Here is a 19,958-nt window from a genome sequence, read left to right as displayed (position 1 = left end):
AGAGAATGTACGCTACCTATGTATCCATTGCGAATTCTGTTCCAACAGGGTTTGGCTTATTTGCAAGATCTCGATGAAGACAAGATTGAAAACCTAGAAAATCTCGGATTCTATCTATCTAAAAGCTTTGTTATGGCTAGTTGCAGCAGTTGGCTTTTGATGAATGATCATAGTTTCTTATATCTTTTGAACGTGTTTACTAGCGAGACGATCAACCTTCCATCGATGGAGTCATGTCAAGAAGAAAGAGACGATGAATATGAAGATTTCATCAAGTCCACGTACAAAAGACAAAAGGTAATAAAATATTCTCCTGCCAAGAATCCAGCTTGTTTTTGGATAAACGACAAAACAAGGGATTACGTTGTAGCTTGGAACCACCACGACCAAAACAACTTGTTTACAGTTAAGAAAGGAGATGACTATTGGTACACCTTTGAAGGCATTAACTGTGTAGACATGGCGTATAAGGACCACAAGCTTTACCTATATACATATGATTGCTACATCAAGATTTTTGATTTCTCTGGAGATTTCCCTAACGAAGTCACTCGAGGAAACCCGTATCGTAACCATCCGTTTCGCTATGATTTGCAACATCAGGAATCCTTTTGGAAGGCGAAGGTTGCGATAACGAACTCGGGGGATGTTTTGATCGTTGCGAGTATGAAAAGGTTAGAAGAGAAACGTTTCTTTAAAATCTTCAAGATGAATATGGAAAGTGGTGACTGGGAAATAGTAGATTCTCTAGGAGGTGAGGTGTTGATATTTGGTCATGGGGTAACAATCAAAGATGTTAATGGTTTGGGAGTCAAGAGTGATTCAATCTGTTTTGGTCATGATGATCTTTGCCCAAGACCAAGAGGCTGTCGTCGTAGTTTTAAACCCAACAGAAAGTCTGGTGTGTTTGATCTTGCGACAAGTAGAATCACATTATTAGCAGATTGGTGCTCGAAGAGTTTCTGGTTTGTTCCTGGATTTGCGTAACTCTTCGATTAGACGTCTAAAGATGCAGAGAGAAATCAACAGCTGAAGCAGAGCGTCAACTAGATTTAATATTTTTGGTTGATAAAAAATTAGCCGTCAATAGAATATTCTTTTTTTTTTTTTTTATGCTGTGGCTTTTTGATTAGTGGAAACTACGTGTTAGATGTTAGGAGAGGCTTCTTTTAGCAATATAACAAAAATGTTTTAAAATGATCGGAACGATACTACCAAAAAAAATGATCAAAAGCAAAAAGATGCCAAAGGAATATGCGTCAACCTGAATTGTGCTGCGAGTCTGCGACTGTGATTCCTCCACCTGTCCTTAGCTTATGTTTGTATTTACATGCAATGCACTTGGTTTTGTGGTTAAGATTCTAAAATTACATCATCAATGATCATGGAGCTTGTAATTTTATACTATAAGGTATAAGCTAGTCAAATTCGTTCTAATTTAATTAAAACATAAATGACTCATAGTCTATGCACATTCAATATATATTACTATATGATGGAATAAATATTTAGTTCCCTTTATTAGTTAATTATTACTTGTTCTAGTGTCCAGCTAATTTCCCCAAAGTCGTACTCGTATCATTATTAGAGCAAGAGAGCATAGCCAAGGCGTGTTGCTTGCGAGTTGCGACGCACCGTTTTAACGTTTTTCCATTTATATTTTATTTTATAAGATCGTACGACGATTAATAGTTTTAATCCGACGGCAATATATATATATACGAAGCTAAAGCCTAAAGAATCACATTTAGTGTAAAGTGTAAAACCAAAGCTTCGACAAGTGTTCAGTGTTCTTGATCAAAAGGTTCTGTCTGTATAAGATCTAATCGAACAAATGGCTACTATCACTGTTGTGAAAGCTAGGCAGATCTTTGATAGCCGTGGAAACCCTACCGTCGAGGTTTGTTTTTTTTTTTTTTTTTTTTTAGCTTCCTTTGAATTACTTCTCTCGTAGATAGATCCGTTTAGACGATGACTATTTGAATAGATTATGTTTTCTCTGTCCATCGATCGCTCTGTTTTTTTTTTTTTTTGGCAACAAAGATTGCGTTGTGAGTGATATGGATGATCAATGTTTAATCTATTTTTTGTAACGGATCACACGGTTTTGATTAGCTTTTCACCGATTTGATTCGAAAACTGATTATGGGGTTTATCTGTTTAATGATCTAGGTCGATGTCCACACATCCACCGGCGTTAAGGTCAGAGCTGCTGTTCCTAGTGGAGCTTCCACTGGTATGCTGTTTTTTTATTTTAATTATTTCTTAAATATTATGATCTGCTTATCAGGTAGAACTCACTGTAGGTTCTTGTTATTCGTTATTTTTGTCTTATGTAGTCGACATATATGTTTGGTTAGATTATTACATAGTGGTTCTCTTTATTTTTTTTCGGGTCTATATACTTATTATTGTAACCTCTTGCATAGGAATATACGAGGCTCTTGAGCTGAGGGATGGAGGATCAGACTACCTTGGCAAAGGTGTCTCAAAGGTGAGAGAATGTGGTGATTGTTCGTTATTATGGTGTTGTTTTCGAACAGAACAAAATGTTTATGTGAAGGAGGCGGTGACATGTTTTCTTTATTGGTGTCTATAGGCTGTTGGAAATGTTAACTCAATCATTGGTCCGGCATTGATTGGCAAGGTGACGCCCCTGTTAATTAAACCCTTTTTACATCAAAAGTTTCTCATGTGATTCACTTTCTCAAGATTTGTGTGTGTTTTGGCTTGTTGCAGGGACTGCTATTGACAACTACATGGTTCACGAACTTGATGGTACCCAAAATGAGTGGGGATGGTGCAAGCAAAAGGTGCTTTATTAGAATACTTCTTGTTTTGTGGATTCACTTATTAAAATATTGACAGATGATCTTAGCTTAGCTTCCTTCTTGTGTTTTCTTACAGCTCGGCGCCAATGCAATTCTTGCTGTTTCTCTCGCCGTCTGCAAGGCTGGCGCTGTTGTCAATGGAATTCCTCTCTACAAGGTTTGATCATCTTGCACTAAATAACTGGTTTCTTGTAACCGATAGCACAAAACAATACATTGCCACTTTGTTTTATAGTACAAGATCATCTCAACTCTTTTTGATTTTCTTTTGTATTCTCGTGCAGCACATTGCCAATCTTGCTGGTAACCCAAAGATTGTGCTGCCAGTTCCTGCCTTCAATGTCATCAACGGTGGATCGCATGCAGGAAACAAGCTTGCAATGCAGGAGTTCATGATTCTCCCTGTTGGAGCTTCATCCTTCACGGAAGCCATGAAAATGGGTGTGGAAGTCTACCACAACTTGAAGGTAAAATCATGCATCATTTTGGTGAAATAACATGTCTTTTGTTGTTACTCCTTAATACTGATTGATCCCTTGGGGTTAACATGACTTGTCTCACATTTCTTTTATGTGACTAATTCACTCTTCTGGCTCTTTTTTCAGTCTGTGATTAAGAAGAAGTACGGCCAGGATGCAACAAACGTTGGTGATGAAGGTGGCTTTGCACCAAATATTCAGGAGAACAAGGAAGGTCTAGAACTGCTCAAGACTGCCATCGAGAAGGCTGGATACACTGGCAAGGTTGTCATTGGAATGGATGTTGCTGCATCTGAGTTCTACTCATCAGACAAGAAATACGACTTGAACTTCAAAGAAGAGGTGATCACAAACATTTTCTTTACTTGAGAAGAAATCAAGAACAATGCTCTCAATATCTATCCCCTGCTCTGTTTTTGTATTTGTAGAACAATGATGGTTCTCAGAAAATTTCTGGAGATGCTCTAAAGGACTTGTACAAGTCATTCGTTTCAGAGTACCCAATTGTTTCCATTGAAGACCCATTTGACCAAGATGATTGGGAGCACTACGCTAAAATGACCGCTGAGTGTGGCGAGAAAGTTCAAATTGTCGGTGATGATCTGTTGGTCACCAACCCCAAGGTCTTCCATTGTTAATCAAGAGTGTCCTTAGACCTTTCTTTATATATTACTCAACATTCTTACGTCTCTAACACTCTCATACGTATGCAGAGGGTTGAGAAGGCAATCAAGGAAAAGTCTTGCAATGCTCTTCTTTTGAAGGTAACATACTCACCCACAAAGTACTCTTCAGTTCCTTTGAATATTGTTAGTAACTCCTTGTGCATGAACAAACAGGTTAACCAAATTGGATCTGTGACCGAGAGTATCGAGGCAGTTAAGATGTCAAAGAGAGCTGGTTGGGGAGTGATGGCCAGCCATCGTAGTGGAGAGACCGAGGACACCTTCATTGCTGACTTATCCGTTGGTTTGTCAACCGTAAGTCAGAACCTTACAATATATTGAAGAAACCTTCCATTTTTATCTTGTACATATTATATCATGATATCGAGTCTCTTTATGATGTTGCTATATAACAGGGACAAATCAAGACCGGAGCTCCATGCAGATCAGAGCGTCTTGCAAAATACAACCAGGTTTAGTAACAACATGTTTTGATTTTTTGATTGATAAAGATCACGCTAATAGAGTTATCGAACTGATGAATAATGATTGGGATATGATGAATGTAGCTATTGCGAATTGAAGAAGAGCTTGGAGCAGAGGCAGTGTATGCAGGAGCCAACTTCCGCAAGCCCGTGGAGCCATACTAGAGAGAGACAGAGACTCGAAACAAAGCTGAGAGTTTAATTAATACTGTACTTGAGGTTTTTATAAAAGCTAAATAAAGTATTTGTGTCTCAGCTGAATTGGTTTGGTTCTACTTTTTGGTAGAGAAGAGAAAACAAGAGTGTGTGTGGATTTCATGTGAGCTCTGCCTTTTCAAAATACAGTAGCCTTACTTTATATTAATGTTAGTGTTTTTGTTTTGTTATCTCGTGTTTCTATTCACATGGTCACATGTCTCTTTGATAGATATTACACAATCTAACGTAAATCAGAGTCCATAGTTTCGACTAGTTGTCCTCAGAATCGGAATCAGAAACCGTATCATCGGTACTAAGCTCTTCACTACCGCATTCATAGATAGGGTCTCCTCCAGCTGATAAGCTAGCCCAAAGCCGTACTGTATCTACACTACCATTTAGTTCCTTTATTGGGTATTGACTATTGAGGCTGTACTAGGAGAAAATAGTAGCGATCTCTCGATTTCAAAAATCGTAAATCCCTAATGAACCCCAAGTGTCCTGAGATGTCTCCAAGGATTAGCATGACATTTTTGTTGGTGTAAAATTGCCAACTGTCTCACAAAGAAAGTTGACTAAAATAACTAATTGATAAGCTAGTAACGTAATTGCTGGAAAGGAAATACCTATTATATAAAGTAACTAATTAATTTCAAAAATTAAAGACTAATTTCCTATTTTGATAATGCTAATTGGAAAAGAAAAAAAAAAAAAAAAAAAAAGAGTAAATAAGTGTTTCTATCTGTGATAAGAATAAAATGCAGGCTGTGGGGTTCGAACCCACGCGCACTTATGTGCAGAAGAACTTAAGTCTTCCCCCTTAACCTCTCGGGCAAACCTGCTACTCTGTTATCTCAGCCACTCATATATATATATATATAGCCTAGATGAAATAAACAAACTTGTTTTCCTCGACTCATTTCAACCTGTACGTTTCTTACCTCTCACATAATGAATGATAATGTCCTTGTCTCGAGATTGTGATTTCTTTGTTGGTTTGCGTAATATGCAAATATAACTACACCACATATCCACAGATCACAAGTGACAATGTGTATGTAGCTATGCCTCAGAATATTGTATCAAAAGGTTAACCACAAAATCAGCAGGACAATTGATAGATCACACTCTGTTCCTCGTATCCACACAACAATCGCTCTGGGTAAGTAAGATTATGACACAAACACATCCACGAGGACAGAAGCAAATACATACTTTCAATTAGATCAAATACCAGAAATTGCAGTGGAACAACATGTCTTGGTTTTATCTTCTCTGTTTCAGAGGTTTTAACATAAACTCTGTCAAATGTAATACTCTCTTCTTCATAGGGTTTTTCCCCATTAATTTAAACTATCTTAGGAAATAAATTTTGTTTTTTTTTTTGCATCAGCAAAAACAATGTAAACCCAAAAGACAAATGAGACAACTTGTATAAAACTTACCAAAAAAAGAAGAAAAAGAGTGTGTTTTTGTTTTGCCTCCCAAACAGTTAAGCTTCAGCAAAAATTCAGATCTTTGAACGTTTCAAGTAAACAACTACGGCTATGCTTGTTAGGACAACAGCTCCTGTAACCACCACACCACCACGCCATGAAACCAATCCGCTTCCTCTATCTCGAGAATCCTCTTTCTTGAGTTGAATGGTTTCTGAGCTCAAGCTCCTTGATGACTCGGTGAAGTCCAGATGCAGCCTCAAAACCTTTTGTCCTGTAGACCTAGCAAGCGTAACAGCACCAACCAAATCACTATCCGATGTAATCAAAACCTTATCACCTTCATCATCCTCATATATAATCTGAGGCCGTTGTTCCACACTGTTGTTCTCGCTGCCTATTCTTTGCATCACAATACCCATCAGCTCCTCTAGGTTTTCAGCTGCGGAAGTAAACCGATGTACACGGCCCTTAAGGTCTTCGAATTTGAATGAAAACGAGTTCCCAAGTCCTAGAGATGGGTAAGAACTGAGCTTCCCAATATCTGAATGATGCATCATCGCTGACATTTCGCTTTGAGTGTCGGAATCATCAGGTGGCTCTAAAGCAAGAGCTGAATCCCAAAACTTCTGCATCATCGTGTTAGCCATATCATTCACAGCTCCAGAACTGTTCTCAACCATCGAAATAGCTGCGTGAGTAATCTGAAGAACGTCTACACAAGCTGCAGCGGTTCCATCTTTGTCTATTATCGGAAGATGCAGAAACTTCCCATCATGCATTATATGCAACGCATCAAGAATCGTTGTCTCTAGCGATGCACATTCGGGGTTCGGAGTCATAACCTTCTCGACAAGAGTCAGTTCAGGAGATAAATTCTGTGCCACCACTCGCATGAGAATGTCCTTTGAAGTCAAGATTCCATAGATTTTGTTCCCAACAGAAATGATAACAGAGTTAACCCGCAAATCCCGCATCTTTTTAGCAGCAACATAAACAGGATCTGATGGTGCTACAAGTGCAACCTTTGAATTCTCTGTGATAATCGTTGACAAGGCTGGCTTAAACATTCTCTCCCTCAAGGTTTCAATAAAAGCATACGGCGCAGAGTACCCGCTTCCCCATTGCTTCTCTACACCTTCCACTGCAGCTGCTAAAGCGCTACCTTGCTCTGCAGCTTTCTCCATCCTCGAAATCGCATCGTATAAACACTTTGTGATATCCAACAAAGCAATGACTTCACCGTTCTCAACAACAGGCAAGTGCCTAAATTTCCCTTGAACCATCTTCTGAAGAGCTTCAAGCGCCAAAGAATCAGAAGTAACAAAAATAGGATTCCTAGTCATAACTTTAGAGACCAAAGTTTGATCAGGTCTCAACCCTTCAGCAATCACTCTTGTAGCTACATCTTTGTCAGTAACAATCCCGGAGAGAAGCGCACTTGAATCAGTCAACAAACAAGCGTCAACACGCCTAGCAGCCATCCTTCTACAAGCATCATAAACAGTGGTTCCTTCAGGGATAGTAAGAGCTTTCGATAAACGAAGCTTCTTCACAGTTCTCTCTCCATTAGAAGAAGCTTGAGGTTGAGGAGGAGGTGAATTGGGTTTAGAGGTGTTCCCCCCATTAACGCTTCCGTTCTCTGATTGGACTGGTTTCTTCGAAGGTGGTGGTCCACGGCGTACACTAGAGGTAGTGTTTCTTCTCCCTGATGTTGAAGACGGACCCGTCGCTTGAGTACTCATAGATTCCGTCAAAAAATGATTCCTTTTGAAATCAAACTTGTTCTGCGAATTAAAAATTCAACCTTTAAATTCAAACATCGTCGAAATTTTTATCTAAGCACAACAAATCTGAATAAAACCTAATTTCACAATAAACACGATTTGTTCTGAGGATCCGACGCATAAAAGGATTCAAATTTAAGAGACGAGTTAAGGGAAATGATAAAAACTTGAAAACCCTAGGATATGAGTAGAAGATTAGGATTTTAGGGTTTACCTTTCTTCTTCAACCTCTTCTCTCTGGAGCAATTTTGTTAACAAAAACAAAACAAACGGCTCTTAACAATTGTGTTCAGCCATTTATCGAGTTTTCATTGGCTGTTCTTTTGATTCCGTGTGTGTGGTGGTTCGCCTCACCACCTTCGTCTTTGTGTCTTTCTTTTTTGATAATTTAATGGACGACTTATCATAGAAATGTAAAATGAATGAAGTTTCTATATAAAAAAAGATCCGTAAAACCAAAGTAACAACCCGGGAATTTAATGTTGTCTCATAAAAATGTCCATAACTTTACCCTTTCTTTTTCAAAAGTATGAAATTTGAATCACCAGCATTTAAAACAATAAAAAAACATTTATTTATCTCTTGTATGTATTATTATGTCCTCTAAAATAGGTGTTCCTCTAAATTCTTTAATTTATAAAAAATTTGGAAGAATTCAACAAAATCAGTACAAAAAAAAAGAAAAAAATAAAACAAAATCAACAAAATAAATAAGTGAACTATTTTTAAAAACAGCTAGAGAGACTATATAGTTTTGTTCATTAGTTTTCTAAAATTTTGTAAGATGTTCCAAACAATCTCTTTATTTTTGTGATACTTTTCAAGACTTTATATTGTGAATAAAGTGTATAAAATCATGAACCAATAACATAATAATTAAAATTATTAACAATTCTAGATTCTTTTGTTTTAATTCAATAACAACTTTTTTTAATAATTTATAAAAATTTTAATGCAATAATCCAAATTTAAATATTTTTTTATAAACCACAAACTAATAACACTAAACTTTAACAAAATCTTAATTTTATATAACATTTAAATCTTTAAAAAACTCTATTCATATCCCAAATCATAATTCCTAAAACTGAAAATACAAAATTTATAATCGAAATCTTCGGATAAAGATTTGTGTGGGTTACACGAAAAAAATGGTCAAATAATGAAAGAAAACAAAAAAAAATTATTGATGCACGCAAGTTGCTTCTTTGGTCAACTGGACCCACTCTTCTTTGCTGCAACTCTTTGTTTTTTTCTTTTTATTATATGGATATTCCATTCATATTAGAAAGGATTACAAAATGCAGCTTTGTAGACCGATCAAAACTCAAAAGCTATTAAGGGAAAGTGATTTAAACATAATCAACTTAATCCTCCAAAAAATAGGCTTTAACACTTTAGCCATTAAGGGTGAACAAAACCCAAGTTTGAAGAGAGGAAGAGAGAGTATCTCAGAGTCAAAGAGTTCATGTAACCATCTGCTAAACCCAATGGCAACATGTAATTTTTTCTTTTAATAGTTTACCAAATACATCAAACCAAATTTGGAAAAAAGAAAAAGAAAAAATATTGTGAAATTTGATATGTGAAGATTTTTAATGTACGTTTAATGCAAAATTTTTTTTTTTTTTTTTACCTATTTCACATAGTATAATATATTCAGTTTATTTTTCTTCGATATAGTATTAGCTTTTTTACGTAATGCATAAAAGTAATCTTAAAGGAAAAGAAAATCATCTAATAATCGTTGTCATCCCTTAACTGTAAAGTGTACCTAGCACTCTCATCTTTTTATTTGGCTTCTTTGGCACATTTGGAAGTTGCAGAAACGAGATGATGATATTCAATCATCAAATTTGGAACTCGGCTGAGATGGTTTAACAAAAGAAAACAAAAATAAACAATCAGGGCCATGGACTTAACTGAGGCGGGCTAGGCCAGGCCAGGCCAGCCCACATTAGCCATTAGGTTCAGGTTGGTTTTTTTGGTTCGAGACATTTATTAGTTTTAGGCTTTATTCGTAATAAATGAAGAGTTTAAGGTTTCTTTTTGATAATTTCCCCCTACCCGAATCACACAAGTGAGAGAGCTGATCAGAAGAGTCCACGAGCTTCCCACTAAAAAAAATACTTGAAACTAAAAACAAAGCGAAGAGGGCGATACAAACGATTTCGAATGCTTCTTCATCTTTCTACTTTGATATCATTCATCTGCTAATGCTCCTAGATATGGATCTCGGTGTTCTTCTACCATCTCTTATTCCATCATCGCAATCTGTGAGCTGTCTCTCATCGCTTTCGATTTCAATGTCGCAATTTGTTTCTTGTGATTTTTGTTTTCGATTTTGATTAATTTCTGTTTTAATTCCGTTCCGAGATTTTAGGTTTATGTGCTGGTGTTCTACTTCGTTTACTTGGCCGTCGCCGGTGAAATTCTCCCCGGGAAAGTTATTCGCGGCGTTCTTTTATCTGATGGCTCTCAACTTCGTTACCGATGCAATGGTTTAATTTGATTTGACTTTAGTCTCTCTGTAATTATGTGATCTCGAAACTTCTTTATTTTCACTATTTTTGTTAATTTCCCCTAAACATTTATTTACAGGTCTATTGGCGTTAACATTGTTGGTCGCTATTTTGGGAATCTGTGCAAAACTTGGCATTGTATCACCTCTTGTAAGTGTAGTTACCAAGATCGAAACTGTGTGTTTCTATGAATCCGAATGAGTGAGTTGAGATTGGAACTTTCTTGTATTCATACCATTGAGATGTTTTGCAGGTGGTTGCCGATAGAGGACTTGAGTTACTCTCTGCTACTTTTATTTTCTGTGTTTTGGTAAGATGATCAATCCTAATTGAGGTTGTCTTTGTTTTAGTCTTATTTACCACAGGATCAGATTTTCTCTTGGGTGGTGTAGTGTGTAATCTCCATTTTTTCTTAATATTGTCAGGTGACACTAGTATTGTATATTACTGGGAGAAGTTCCTCGGATAAGAGTTCTTCCCTAAAGCCTCATGTCTCAGGAAATCTTGTACATGACTGGTAATACATTTTGATATCTACTCCTTTCTTGTCCCATAAAACGTAGTTTAAAGTTATTTATTTTGATTCCTGCCAGAGAAAAGCTAAGAATATGTACTCTGGTACTATATAGAGTTTGCGACAACGATTTGGACATGATGATTCTGTAGAACCTTGTAGAATGTTGAGTAATTTCTTCTTGAACGGTTGTTGCTTCCACGTTAATTCTATTAAGCAGTGACTTAGCTTTTCGACTTTTTTCTACTGAAACTTAAAGTTCTGGTTTCTGTGTTTACTTGTTTTTTCCAAACAACAGCTTCAATTTTTTCCTCATCTAGTTTGTTTCGTGTGATAGGTGGTTTGGAATTCAGCTGAATCCTCAGTTTATGAGCATCGATCTCAAGTAATCCATCTTTCCGTTTTTTCTTCTATTTGTCATCCCGGGCTGCACATTGCTCAGTTTGCTCAGTACTCATATTGAGTAGCAGTTTAATAATCTATCTACAGTAAGGTATGTTTATGATGATGGGAATTACTCCTTGTGTAGGTTTTTCTTTGTCAGAGCCGGGATGATGGGATGGCTGCTTATCAATCTCTCTATTCTGGCAAAAAGTGTGCAGGATAGTTCACTGAGTCAGTCGATGATTCTTTACCAGATCTTCTGTGCGGTAAATTTGGGTTTACTTACAACTCCTGCTTCCTGAAGTTCTGATTATTTACGTTTTGTTAGTTTTGATTACTTTTATAATTGCAGTTATATATATTGGACTACTTTGTTCATGAAGAATACATGACCTCTACGTAAGTTCATGGGGTGTTAAGGAAACACTTTTTTCTTACTAAAATATGAACATTTCCATTATTACATTTACTCTGAATTTACTGTTTTCAGGTGGGACATAATTGCAGAGAGACTGGGCTTCATGCTAGTGTTTGGAGATCTCTTATGGATTCCTTTCACTTTTAGCATTCAGGCATGTAACTGTGAACTTTTGAACACAAACAAGACGTACTTAACTTGTCTTATTGACAGTATCTTCCTGGCATGTTACAATTATTCTCGGAAACAATATCGTTCTTGAATAATTGATCATTCTGTGACTGGATTATCTTCTCTTTGGTACAGGGCTGGTGGCTTTTGCACAACAAAGTAGAACTTACAGTTCCTGCTATTGTAGCCAATTGCCTTGTCTTCGTGATAGGGTAAGTTCTGAGTCATTGGGTTATTTTACATTCTTAAACTACACTAAGAAACCCACAATTTCTGTTTCGGCAGGTACTTGGTTTTTCGAGGGGCTAACAAACAAAAACATATCTTTAAGAAGAACCCAAAAACGCCTATATGGGGCAAGCCTCCAGTGGTAGTTGGTGGAAAGTTACTGGCTTCAGGCTATTGGTATGATCTTTTTATATCTCTCTTGTTTCTTTGTTTGGTTCCGCCATCTCTGTCTTTGATTGTTCATCATGCGGAGAAGTGAAAGTTCCGCTGTTTTTTATAATATATTACAGGGGAATTGCAAGGCACTGTAATTACCTTGGCGACTTGATGCTTGCTCTCTCCTTCAGTTTGCCCTGTGGAATAAGGTAACTTTTTCTGCTTGAGTTTATCTTACGACTACCAAAGTCATGTAGAAACTAATACCAGTATCAAAAACTTTTAACGTTAAGAATGTTATCCCCAAACATCGATTTGGCTACAAGATTAAAGATGATTATTATCTTGAACCTAATATAATTGATTGATAAGTGTCTGAGATTCTCTAACTCCACTATTTGAACTTTCCAAAGCTTTCAAGTTCATTTTTCCAAAGGTGTTTGTATGATGTTGTCTTTCGTATATTCTCAGTTCTCCAGTTCCATATTTCTACCCAACATATCTTCTGATACTGTTGATATGGAGAGAACGAAGAGACGAGGTTAGATGCGCAGAGAAGTACAAGGAGATATGGGCAGAGTATCTTAGACTAGTCCCCTGGAGAATACTTCCTTACGTGTATTAGATGTGCCATGTCACGAATCCTCTCAGTTCAGATTCACCCTCTTGTGTCTTATTCTTTCATCATCTTGTTTTCAAATGTATGGACTTGAGAAGATCCCATTATGGCCCTTTAGAAATGCTTGATTGACACGTTTGAGAATTCTACTTCAGTCATTATCATTTATCATTGGTAGCAGCATTTTCTGATTTTTTTTGGCTTGTTTTAAAACCGGACTCCATAGATTTACAGAAGAAAACAATTTGTTTGATGTTAAATGTCATGATGGAAATAGAAAATGACTAATACAGGAACAAATTGATGTTGAACGTTGCTGAATATGTTTATTGGAGGAAATGGAAAAAAATTCACAAAAATAGATATTGACGATTACAAAGTTGAATGGACCACCTAAAAATATCCACATACATCCCTTTTGGTATATTTGTTTCCTTTTTTTTTTGGTAAAGGATATTGTTTCCTTTGTTCCCCCTATTTTCTTCTTCAAATAAAATGTATTTCCTATCCTATATCATTATTTTTTCTTAAATAATAGTATGGAATATCGTAACAGTTGTTTTCCATTTATAATCATATATTACTTTTTAGTTTTTAGTAGATCATAGAGTTTTTTAAAATTTATTTGTCAACGAGCTTTATTATAAAAAATTATATACACATATTAAAAAAATGCTGAAATACGAGTCAAAGTCCCCTAATTCGTTATAATAAAGTAAAGATGTATAATTTTATAATTATTTAAAAAGATCGATTAAAAAAAAAAAACCATTGACGATCCTAAAAGACACCTTCAAAACTTCAAAATGTAACAACAAGATCAAAAAAAACTTCTAGACTACAACATGTGTCGGTAGAAAGCAAAAAGACTTTGATAGTTTCTTGATGATTCATGGATTTGAAGAGTCGCAGCTGTTTTACGGTTATGTGTCTCCATCTACATCTCAGATCTATAATGTTCGGTGATATCAAAGTCACACTTTTTATTGTGAATCTAGAAACACATAGCATTTCTCAATAAAAGAATATTCTATAGAGATTCGTAGTCAACTATTAAGTGTTTATACTGATTAAAATAATCATTAAACTAAATTATATAATTCGTCGGGCGGTTTGGGCCGTAATGAGGCTGTAGTCATGCTATTCCTTAAATTAAAACCCGAAGTTCCCAAATTACCCTTAGCTAATTTGCTTTGAATCCACGCTAACAAAGGGGTAGAACAAAGATTAACCAAAACTACCACTTAACAAAAAACCATGTGAAGATCCAACGGCTGTAAAAGCAATTTCTTGGGGAACATGCAAAGATCTGACCCTTGAAATTAACATTTCTCACCAACCAATAGAGAGGGATCCGCAGCTATAAAAACCCGAGCCCTTTTCCTCTACTGGTCCACCATTCGTCTGCCTTCTTCCGCTTCTCTCTTTTTAATTTCTCTCTGATTTCTCGATCTTTCCGTCGTCCAACCATGTCTGCCTTCACCAGCAAATTCGCCGGTACTATCTCTCTCCCTCCTTCTTATACTTTCGTAGCGATTAGGTGTTTCTAGATTCGTGAATCTGACTCGATTCCTGAAAACCTTTAGATCTCTTGTTTTGCTTCTTGTTAAGCGTGTTTAATAGTCTAGATCTGGTTTATTCTTGAGCTTAGCTTGTTTTTAGAGTTGAATTGGATCTGTCGATGATTTCCATGGCTAAAAACTAGCGTAGATCTGATTCTGTTCTCATCAGTTGTAGACTCGTTCGGATTTTTTTCTTCGTTTTATCGATCTGTTATATAGTTCAGGAACGGATCTAATCCAGTATTCACGATCTGAAGCTTTTTAGATTGATTTACAGTTGATGTCTCTTATGGTGTGATTGATTGTTTATGTGTGTTTGGAACATATGTAGATGAGTTGATCGCCAACGCTGCCTACATCGGCACACCTGGAAAAGGTATTTTGGCTGCTGATGAGTCAACCGGTACCATCGGAAAGCGTCTTGCTAGCATCAACGTCGAGAACGTTGAGACCAACAGACGTAACCTTCGTGAGCTTCTCTTCACCGCCCCTGGTGCTCTCCCATGCCTCAGCGGTGTCATCCTCTTCGAGGAGACTCTCTACCAAAAGAGTTCCGATGGTATTAACTCAATCTCTTTATTCTCTATGTTTTCTATTATGATTGTTATATTCTTGCTTGTGATTGTTTCTTATTGATGATGGTGATGACTCTTTGTTACAGGCAAGCTTTTCGTTGATATCTTGAAGGAAGGAGGAGTTCTTCCAGGTATCAAGGTTGACAAGGGTACCGTTGAGCTTGCTGGAACTAACGGTGAGACCACCACTCAAGGTCTTGACGGTCTTGGTGACCGTTGCAAGAAGTACTACGAAGCTGGTGCTCGTTTCGCCAAGTGGCGTGCAGTCCTCAAGATCGGCGAGAACGAGCCATCTGAGCTATCCATCCATGAGAACGCTTATGGATTAGCTAGATACGCTGTTATCTGCCAGGAGAACGGTCTTGTACCAATCGTTGAGCCTGAGATCCTTGTTGATGGATCCCATGACATCCAGAAGTGTGCTGCCGTGACTGAGCGTGTTCTTGCAGCTTGCTACAAGGCTCTTAGCGACCACCACGTTTTGCTCGAGGGAACCCTCTTGAAGCCTAATATGGTTACACCAGGATCAGACAGCCCCAAGGTTTCACCTGAAGTCATTGCTGAGCACACCGTCCGTGCCCTTCAGAGAACCGTCCCAGCAGCTGTTCCAGCCATCGTCTTCTTATCTGGTGGACAGAGCGAGGAAGAAGCTACCAAGAACTTGAACGCAATGAACCAGTTGAAGACCAAGAAGCCATGGTCATTGTCTTTCTCTTTCGGACGTGCGTTGCAGCAGTCTACCTTGAAGACATGGGCAGGCAAAGAGGAGAATGTCAAGGCAGCTCAAGAGGCTTTGTATGTGAGGTGCAAGGCTAACTCAGAAGCCACTCTTGGAACCTACAAGGGTGACGCCAAGCTTGGTGATGGAGCAGCTGAGAGCCTTCACGTGAAGGATTACAAGTACTGAGCATCGTCCATGGTTTGGAGTTTGTGACGTTTTGTCATCTTCCTGGATATATTTCTAGGGTTTTTTTTTTCGTTTTTCTACTTTGACATTATCGGATTAAAGGTGTTTCTTTTTTTCCTTCGATTTCCTTTTGGATTTGTGTTTTGATTTTGGTTGGGTTTGTGTTATTTAGATTTGAGTGTTTTATAACACGCCCAAATAAAAAAGCCATTTGAGGTTATTTTCTGTTGAGCCTTGAAAGACCTCTTTTGGGGATTTTAAAAAATCAGTTAATGATCATTCTCCAACTTATTAAGCCTAAATTATAGTATCATCTTAAAACTTCTTCATTCAAGAACATGACATCTCCCTACAGAATAATTACTCTTTTCTTTCCACACTGTCTTACCAGTGTTTTCATTCAAAAAGCTAATCAAAAGAAAACAGCTAAAAATGTTTATATCCGTTTATAATATGGGCCTAAAAAAATTTGTGCATGCTGTTCAAATAATTATATCTCCACTAAATATCATAAAAGCATTTGCTTTCCAGATCATATAATACCAAATAGTTTGGTAGTATATATAGATTAGCACATTGATGTGTTTGTAGGATCGAATCTTACCAGCTCAATGGAATAATCTGATAGAAAGATAAGATAATGGAAATACTTGAAGAGCACAACAAAATATCAGTAAATGATGGAATTTGTTTTCCTTTTTGTTTTACAAAAATATATTTGTTTTACATTTCATACAAAAGTTAAGGGAGGTTCGTAAATATCTTTGATATACAATAATTGGAAAATGTTTAAACCCTGAATTTATCGAGTCTAATGTGTCTTGTGTGGGTCAAGCAAGAGTCATGATTTGCTTAGACAAGAGACAATTTCAAAAGCACCATACACGCTCTTGACGGCAAGAGGCTACTTTATCATAAAAGCTAAACATAGTTTGGGGGGAAATGAAATTAAAATAAAGCTAAAAAATAAAATAATATTCAAAAGAAAAAACAAAATAAATAAATTCAAACTTACAAACCGTTTAGCATTCAGTAGCCTAATCCCAGTTCCCTTCCCTACTAATGGTTAATCAAAAACACGAGAAACCCATCATAATTTTACAAATCAACCCACAAATCATAAGCCAAAAAAACAAAAAACTAAAACACCCAAAAACTAAGCAAACATTCCAAAATGTAAAAAATAAAATAGAATAAATACACAAAATAAAACCATATAACCCTAAACCCAAATTAGTTCTTGACTTGTTTGGTCTTGTCTTGTGAGATAAGCTTATCACTCGGTGTCAATGCTCTTGCTTAGCTCCTCAAGCTTCTTCAACCTCAGCTTCTCGCTTTCTCCAACCAACTGTCCCATCTCCCCAGGGAGAAAATTAAAGAAAACAGAACACAAACCATTAAGGTTAATAAGCGCGAAAACAATAAAAACTTCAGCTAAATAATAACTCGAGAATTCGAAACTAACCTCCATTAGCTTGGTGATCAGTTGAACTTTCTCACGATTCTTCTCATTGAATGTATCCAATGCTTCTTTGTATTCCCTTTCCTGTTTTCATATCATCACACAACACAAAAACATAAGCTTTTGGGTTTGTTTATTGAATCAAGAAGCAAATACCTAAACAAGTCCTAAAATATTGACTTTTGTGAACCCAAATCTTGCAAAATCAAATCTTTTTGTCAACACCATAACAACCTAAAAACCTATACAGTTGACATTTAGGATTGAGTTTGGGTTGGGTAAAAGACCAAAACTTTTTATAGCAACCGGTTGTTAGACATACTTTAATCGGGTAATCGAATGAAACAACTGATCTTGAAAAGTATATATACCTTCTTTTGAACTGTAGAGCCTAATGGTTTGAGTTCTTTGTTGACACTATCAATCTTCTTACGCACCCAATTAACTTCCTTCCTCATTGGATCTGCCATAGATTCAAGCTCCTGAAATAAAAAAACATGATCATTAAACCCTTTCCTGAGAAAAGAACTCATAAAACAAACTACAAAAAGCAGAAGTTCATGTCCACAAAGCCTAGAGATTTCACAAATGAACAGACTTACTTACTTCTTCACTATGTGATATAAAACAAACCAAATTCACTCAACAGCAAAACAAATTGAGTACATGCAAAACCATCTGCTTATAAGATATACAATTTAGAAAGTGAAATCATAATTTATGACCCAATTCGCATTCCAAGATAAACCAGTTATGTTTATAAATCAATCTCAGATCATCAAATCTTCCAAGTTGAATTTTTTTTACTAAAAGGGTAATTATAAAAAAAAAAAAAAATCAATTTTGCCTAACCCCTGAGTCCAAAATCCACAATTTGTCACATCTTTAAAACCCTAATCTTCTAAAATTGTAGAAACAGAACCAAAAATTCAAATGACAGCAAACATAAACACAACCAAAACTGCATGAGTGTAAATTTCAAACCATTTGAGCTTCAAAATCTCGAATTTTTTTTGAGATCTTAGAAAGTTTAAACTTAAAAAAAATGAAAGCAAACCTCGCGGATATTAGCAAGACGACGAGTCTCTTGCTCAACACGACCAAGCTGAGCCTTAACCCTTTCACGAACTTCCATTTTCCTCTTCTCAATCTCATCCTCTTTAGCCCTAAAAGCAGAGAGAGCAGAACGAGCCATCTCCTCATCTTCTTTAGACATCTGACTACTAAAACTCAAACTCATCAGCTGCTGCTGCTGCTGCTGATTCTGAGGCTGAGGCGGTTGTTCCGTAGTCGAAGAAGTCTGCATCTTCGATTTGACTTGTTCCTCCTCTTTGTTCTTGTTTTGGTTAAGAGTAGTCTTCTTCTTATTCCTCAAGCCGCAACAAGAACGAGACTGACGCAATTCCTCAGTGGAATTCCGATGGGGTTCTTCGATTAAACCTATGTTTACTGATTTGGGAATGAAACTAAGCAAAAAAGGTTTGGTTTTTAAATGGACTTCTTGAGACTTGAGACTTGAGAGTGGGTTTGTTTGTGAGTTGTGTGTTTGTGTGTGGTGGTAAAAAGGTTTCTTCCCTCTGTCCTCTTCTTCTTCTCACTTTGGTTCCTTTCTCTTTTATTTTATTTTATTGTATTTAGGATTTTTAATAAAAATAAGAGTTTGTTTTACGTATCCGTTAAGTTCGTATTCTCAACAAATACTTTAATTACGTGTCGTTTACATATCTTTTTTTGTTCAAATTATAATGTTTTTTCTTTTGTAATTGGAGGTGGCGAATTATTTGGTTTAATCCTATATATTTGGAGGTTTGTTTGGATAGTTTTGAGAATGTAGTTAGAGAGATATTGATTGATACGAGGAATTTTTTTGAATTTGAATCCTTAACTTTAAATATTATAGCTTGGTTTGATATTTTTAAACGTATGTATAACTAATAATTTAAAGAAATGTTTAGCTAAAATGATTAGAGAAGGGAGTAATTGTATAGTAATCTCTTTTTCTTTTGCATTATTATAATAAAAGATTCTGAACTACTACTATTGATCGTTGTCGTCTGGTCTTTTGACATTTAATATGTTAACGGTCAGTTTCAGGAATCATTTAATGTTTTTTTTTTTCTTTTTTTGAACCTTGAATGAATCCTACATTTCTTATTGTGAGAGTAGATGCAAATTTTTTTGGTGTTTTTCTATAGTTTTTGGCTTTTGGCCACTTGGCATTCTATGCGAATTTTTAAATGAATCCATCTTTCAAAAAAATAAAAAAAAAAGATGACGGCTGTAAAGCAAAAGCCAAAAATGTTTTTAGATATTTGTAAATAACAGCTTCACAATAATATTGTCTATAATGACATTGTTGTGTTATCAACTTATCATACCATCTACGAATTCAAAGATGTGTAATATACATGTTGACAAACAAACAACTGGTAATTACTAATAATACTGCGATCTGTTGTTATCATTTTCTTTTCTAAATCCGATAAATTATGCTATGATCTGATATGGATATGCATATTGCATGCTATTAAAAATCCTAACAGCTTTAGAAAAGCATAT

General features: G+C 36.3%; 5 protein-coding genes, 1 non-coding gene and 1 pseudogene across 8 annotated transcripts; 4 read left to right on the top strand and 3 right to left on the bottom strand.

The window, feature by feature from the left end:
- The first annotated feature begins 18 nt into the window (after positions 1–18).
- On the top strand, positions 19–1,182 carry LOC104715615 (putative F-box protein At2g33200 pseudogene; annotated as a pseudogene). Its single transcript, XR_015566092.1, has one exon. The product of XR_015566092.1 is annotated as a putative F-box protein At2g33200 pseudogene (transcript).
- A 423-nt stretch (positions 1,183–1,605) lies between these two features.
- LOC104711855 (bifunctional enolase 2/transcriptional activator-like) lies at positions 1,606–4,846 on the top strand. 2 transcript variants are annotated; one of them, XM_087465084.1, is made up of 13 exons: positions 1,606–1,900; positions 2,173–2,236; positions 2,430–2,494; positions 2,600–2,647; positions 2,740–2,813; positions 2,908–2,988; positions 3,116–3,298; positions 3,437–3,652; positions 3,739–3,933; positions 4,024–4,074; positions 4,150–4,290; positions 4,392–4,448; positions 4,545–4,846. In XM_087465084.1, exons 5-13 carry the CDS (start codon positions 2,760–2,762, stop codon positions 4,623–4,625), a joined length of 1,059 nt encoding a protein of 352 aa, XP_087321210.1. In that variant the 5' UTR covers positions 1,606–1,900; positions 2,173–2,236; positions 2,430–2,494; positions 2,600–2,647; positions 2,740–2,759; the 3' UTR covers positions 4,626–4,846. The 2 variants fall into 2 exon arrangements, with proteins under 2 accessions (XP_087321210.1, XP_010426928.1); XM_010428626.3 differs by having other exon boundaries at positions 1,713–1,900; positions 2,600–2,663; positions 4,545–4,821.
- A 571-nt stretch (positions 4,847–5,417) lies between these two features.
- Positions 5,418–5,500, bottom strand: TRNAL-UAA (transfer RNA leucine (anticodon UAA)). Its single transcript has one exon. It is a non-coding gene; the product is annotated as a tRNA-Leu (tRNA).
- A 354-nt stretch (positions 5,501–5,854) lies between these two features.
- Positions 5,855–8,682, bottom strand: LOC104711854 (CBS domain-containing protein CBSCBSPB3). Its single transcript, XM_010428625.3, has 2 exons — positions 8,096–8,682; positions 5,855–7,881 (listed from the first exon to the last, which is right to left on the bottom strand). The coding sequence occupies exon 2, from the start codon at positions 7,837–7,839 to the stop codon at positions 6,169–6,171; it is 1,671 nt and encodes a 556-aa protein (XP_010426927.1). The 5' UTR covers positions 7,840–7,881; positions 8,096–8,682; the 3' UTR covers positions 5,855–6,168.
- Positions 8,683–9,687: 1,005 nt separating this feature from the next.
- LOC104711853 (delta(14)-sterol reductase) lies at positions 9,688–13,064 on the top strand. Its single transcript, XM_019229306.2, has 14 exons — positions 9,688–9,855; positions 9,963–10,157; positions 10,265–10,382; positions 10,483–10,553; positions 10,657–10,713; positions 10,829–10,920; positions 11,255–11,302; positions 11,447–11,567; positions 11,654–11,700; positions 11,792–11,873; positions 12,026–12,102; positions 12,176–12,295; positions 12,409–12,483; positions 12,746–13,064. The coding sequence occupies exons 2-14, from the start codon at positions 10,098–10,100 to the stop codon at positions 12,897–12,899; spliced, it is 1,122 nt and encodes a 373-aa protein (XP_019084851.1). The 5' UTR covers positions 9,688–9,855; positions 9,963–10,097; the 3' UTR covers positions 12,900–13,064.
- A 966-nt stretch (positions 13,065–14,030) lies between these two features.
- On the top strand, positions 14,031–16,157 carry LOC104711852 (fructose-bisphosphate aldolase 8, cytosolic). The gene is made up of 3 exons (XM_010428623.2): positions 14,031–14,390; positions 14,787–15,014; positions 15,117–16,157. The coding sequence occupies exons 1-3, from the start codon at positions 14,363–14,365 to the stop codon at positions 15,935–15,937; spliced, it is 1,077 nt and encodes a 358-aa protein (XP_010426925.1). The 5' UTR covers positions 14,031–14,362; the 3' UTR covers positions 15,938–16,157.
- Positions 16,158–16,970: 813 nt separating this feature from the next.
- On the bottom strand, positions 16,971–19,016 carry LOC104711851 (uncharacterized). The gene is given in 5 exon segments (XM_010428622.3): positions 16,971–17,215; positions 17,217–17,285; positions 17,403–17,483; positions 17,771–17,881; positions 18,457–19,016. Coding segments are annotated over 5 exon segments (555 nt in total). The 5' UTR covers positions 18,706–19,016; the 3' UTR covers positions 16,971–17,170.
- Positions 19,017–19,958: the final 942 nt, after the last annotated feature.

This window comes from Camelina sativa, chromosome 9 (assembly GCF_030686135.1).
Source record: "Camelina sativa cultivar CO46 ecotype springtype chromosome 9, ASM3068613v1".
Classification (NCBI taxonomy): Eukaryota; Viridiplantae; Streptophyta; class Magnoliopsida; order Brassicales; family Brassicaceae; genus Camelina; species Camelina sativa.
The sequence above is the reverse complement of the archived record's forward strand: the minus strand, read 5'-3'. Positions and strand labels throughout refer to the sequence as shown.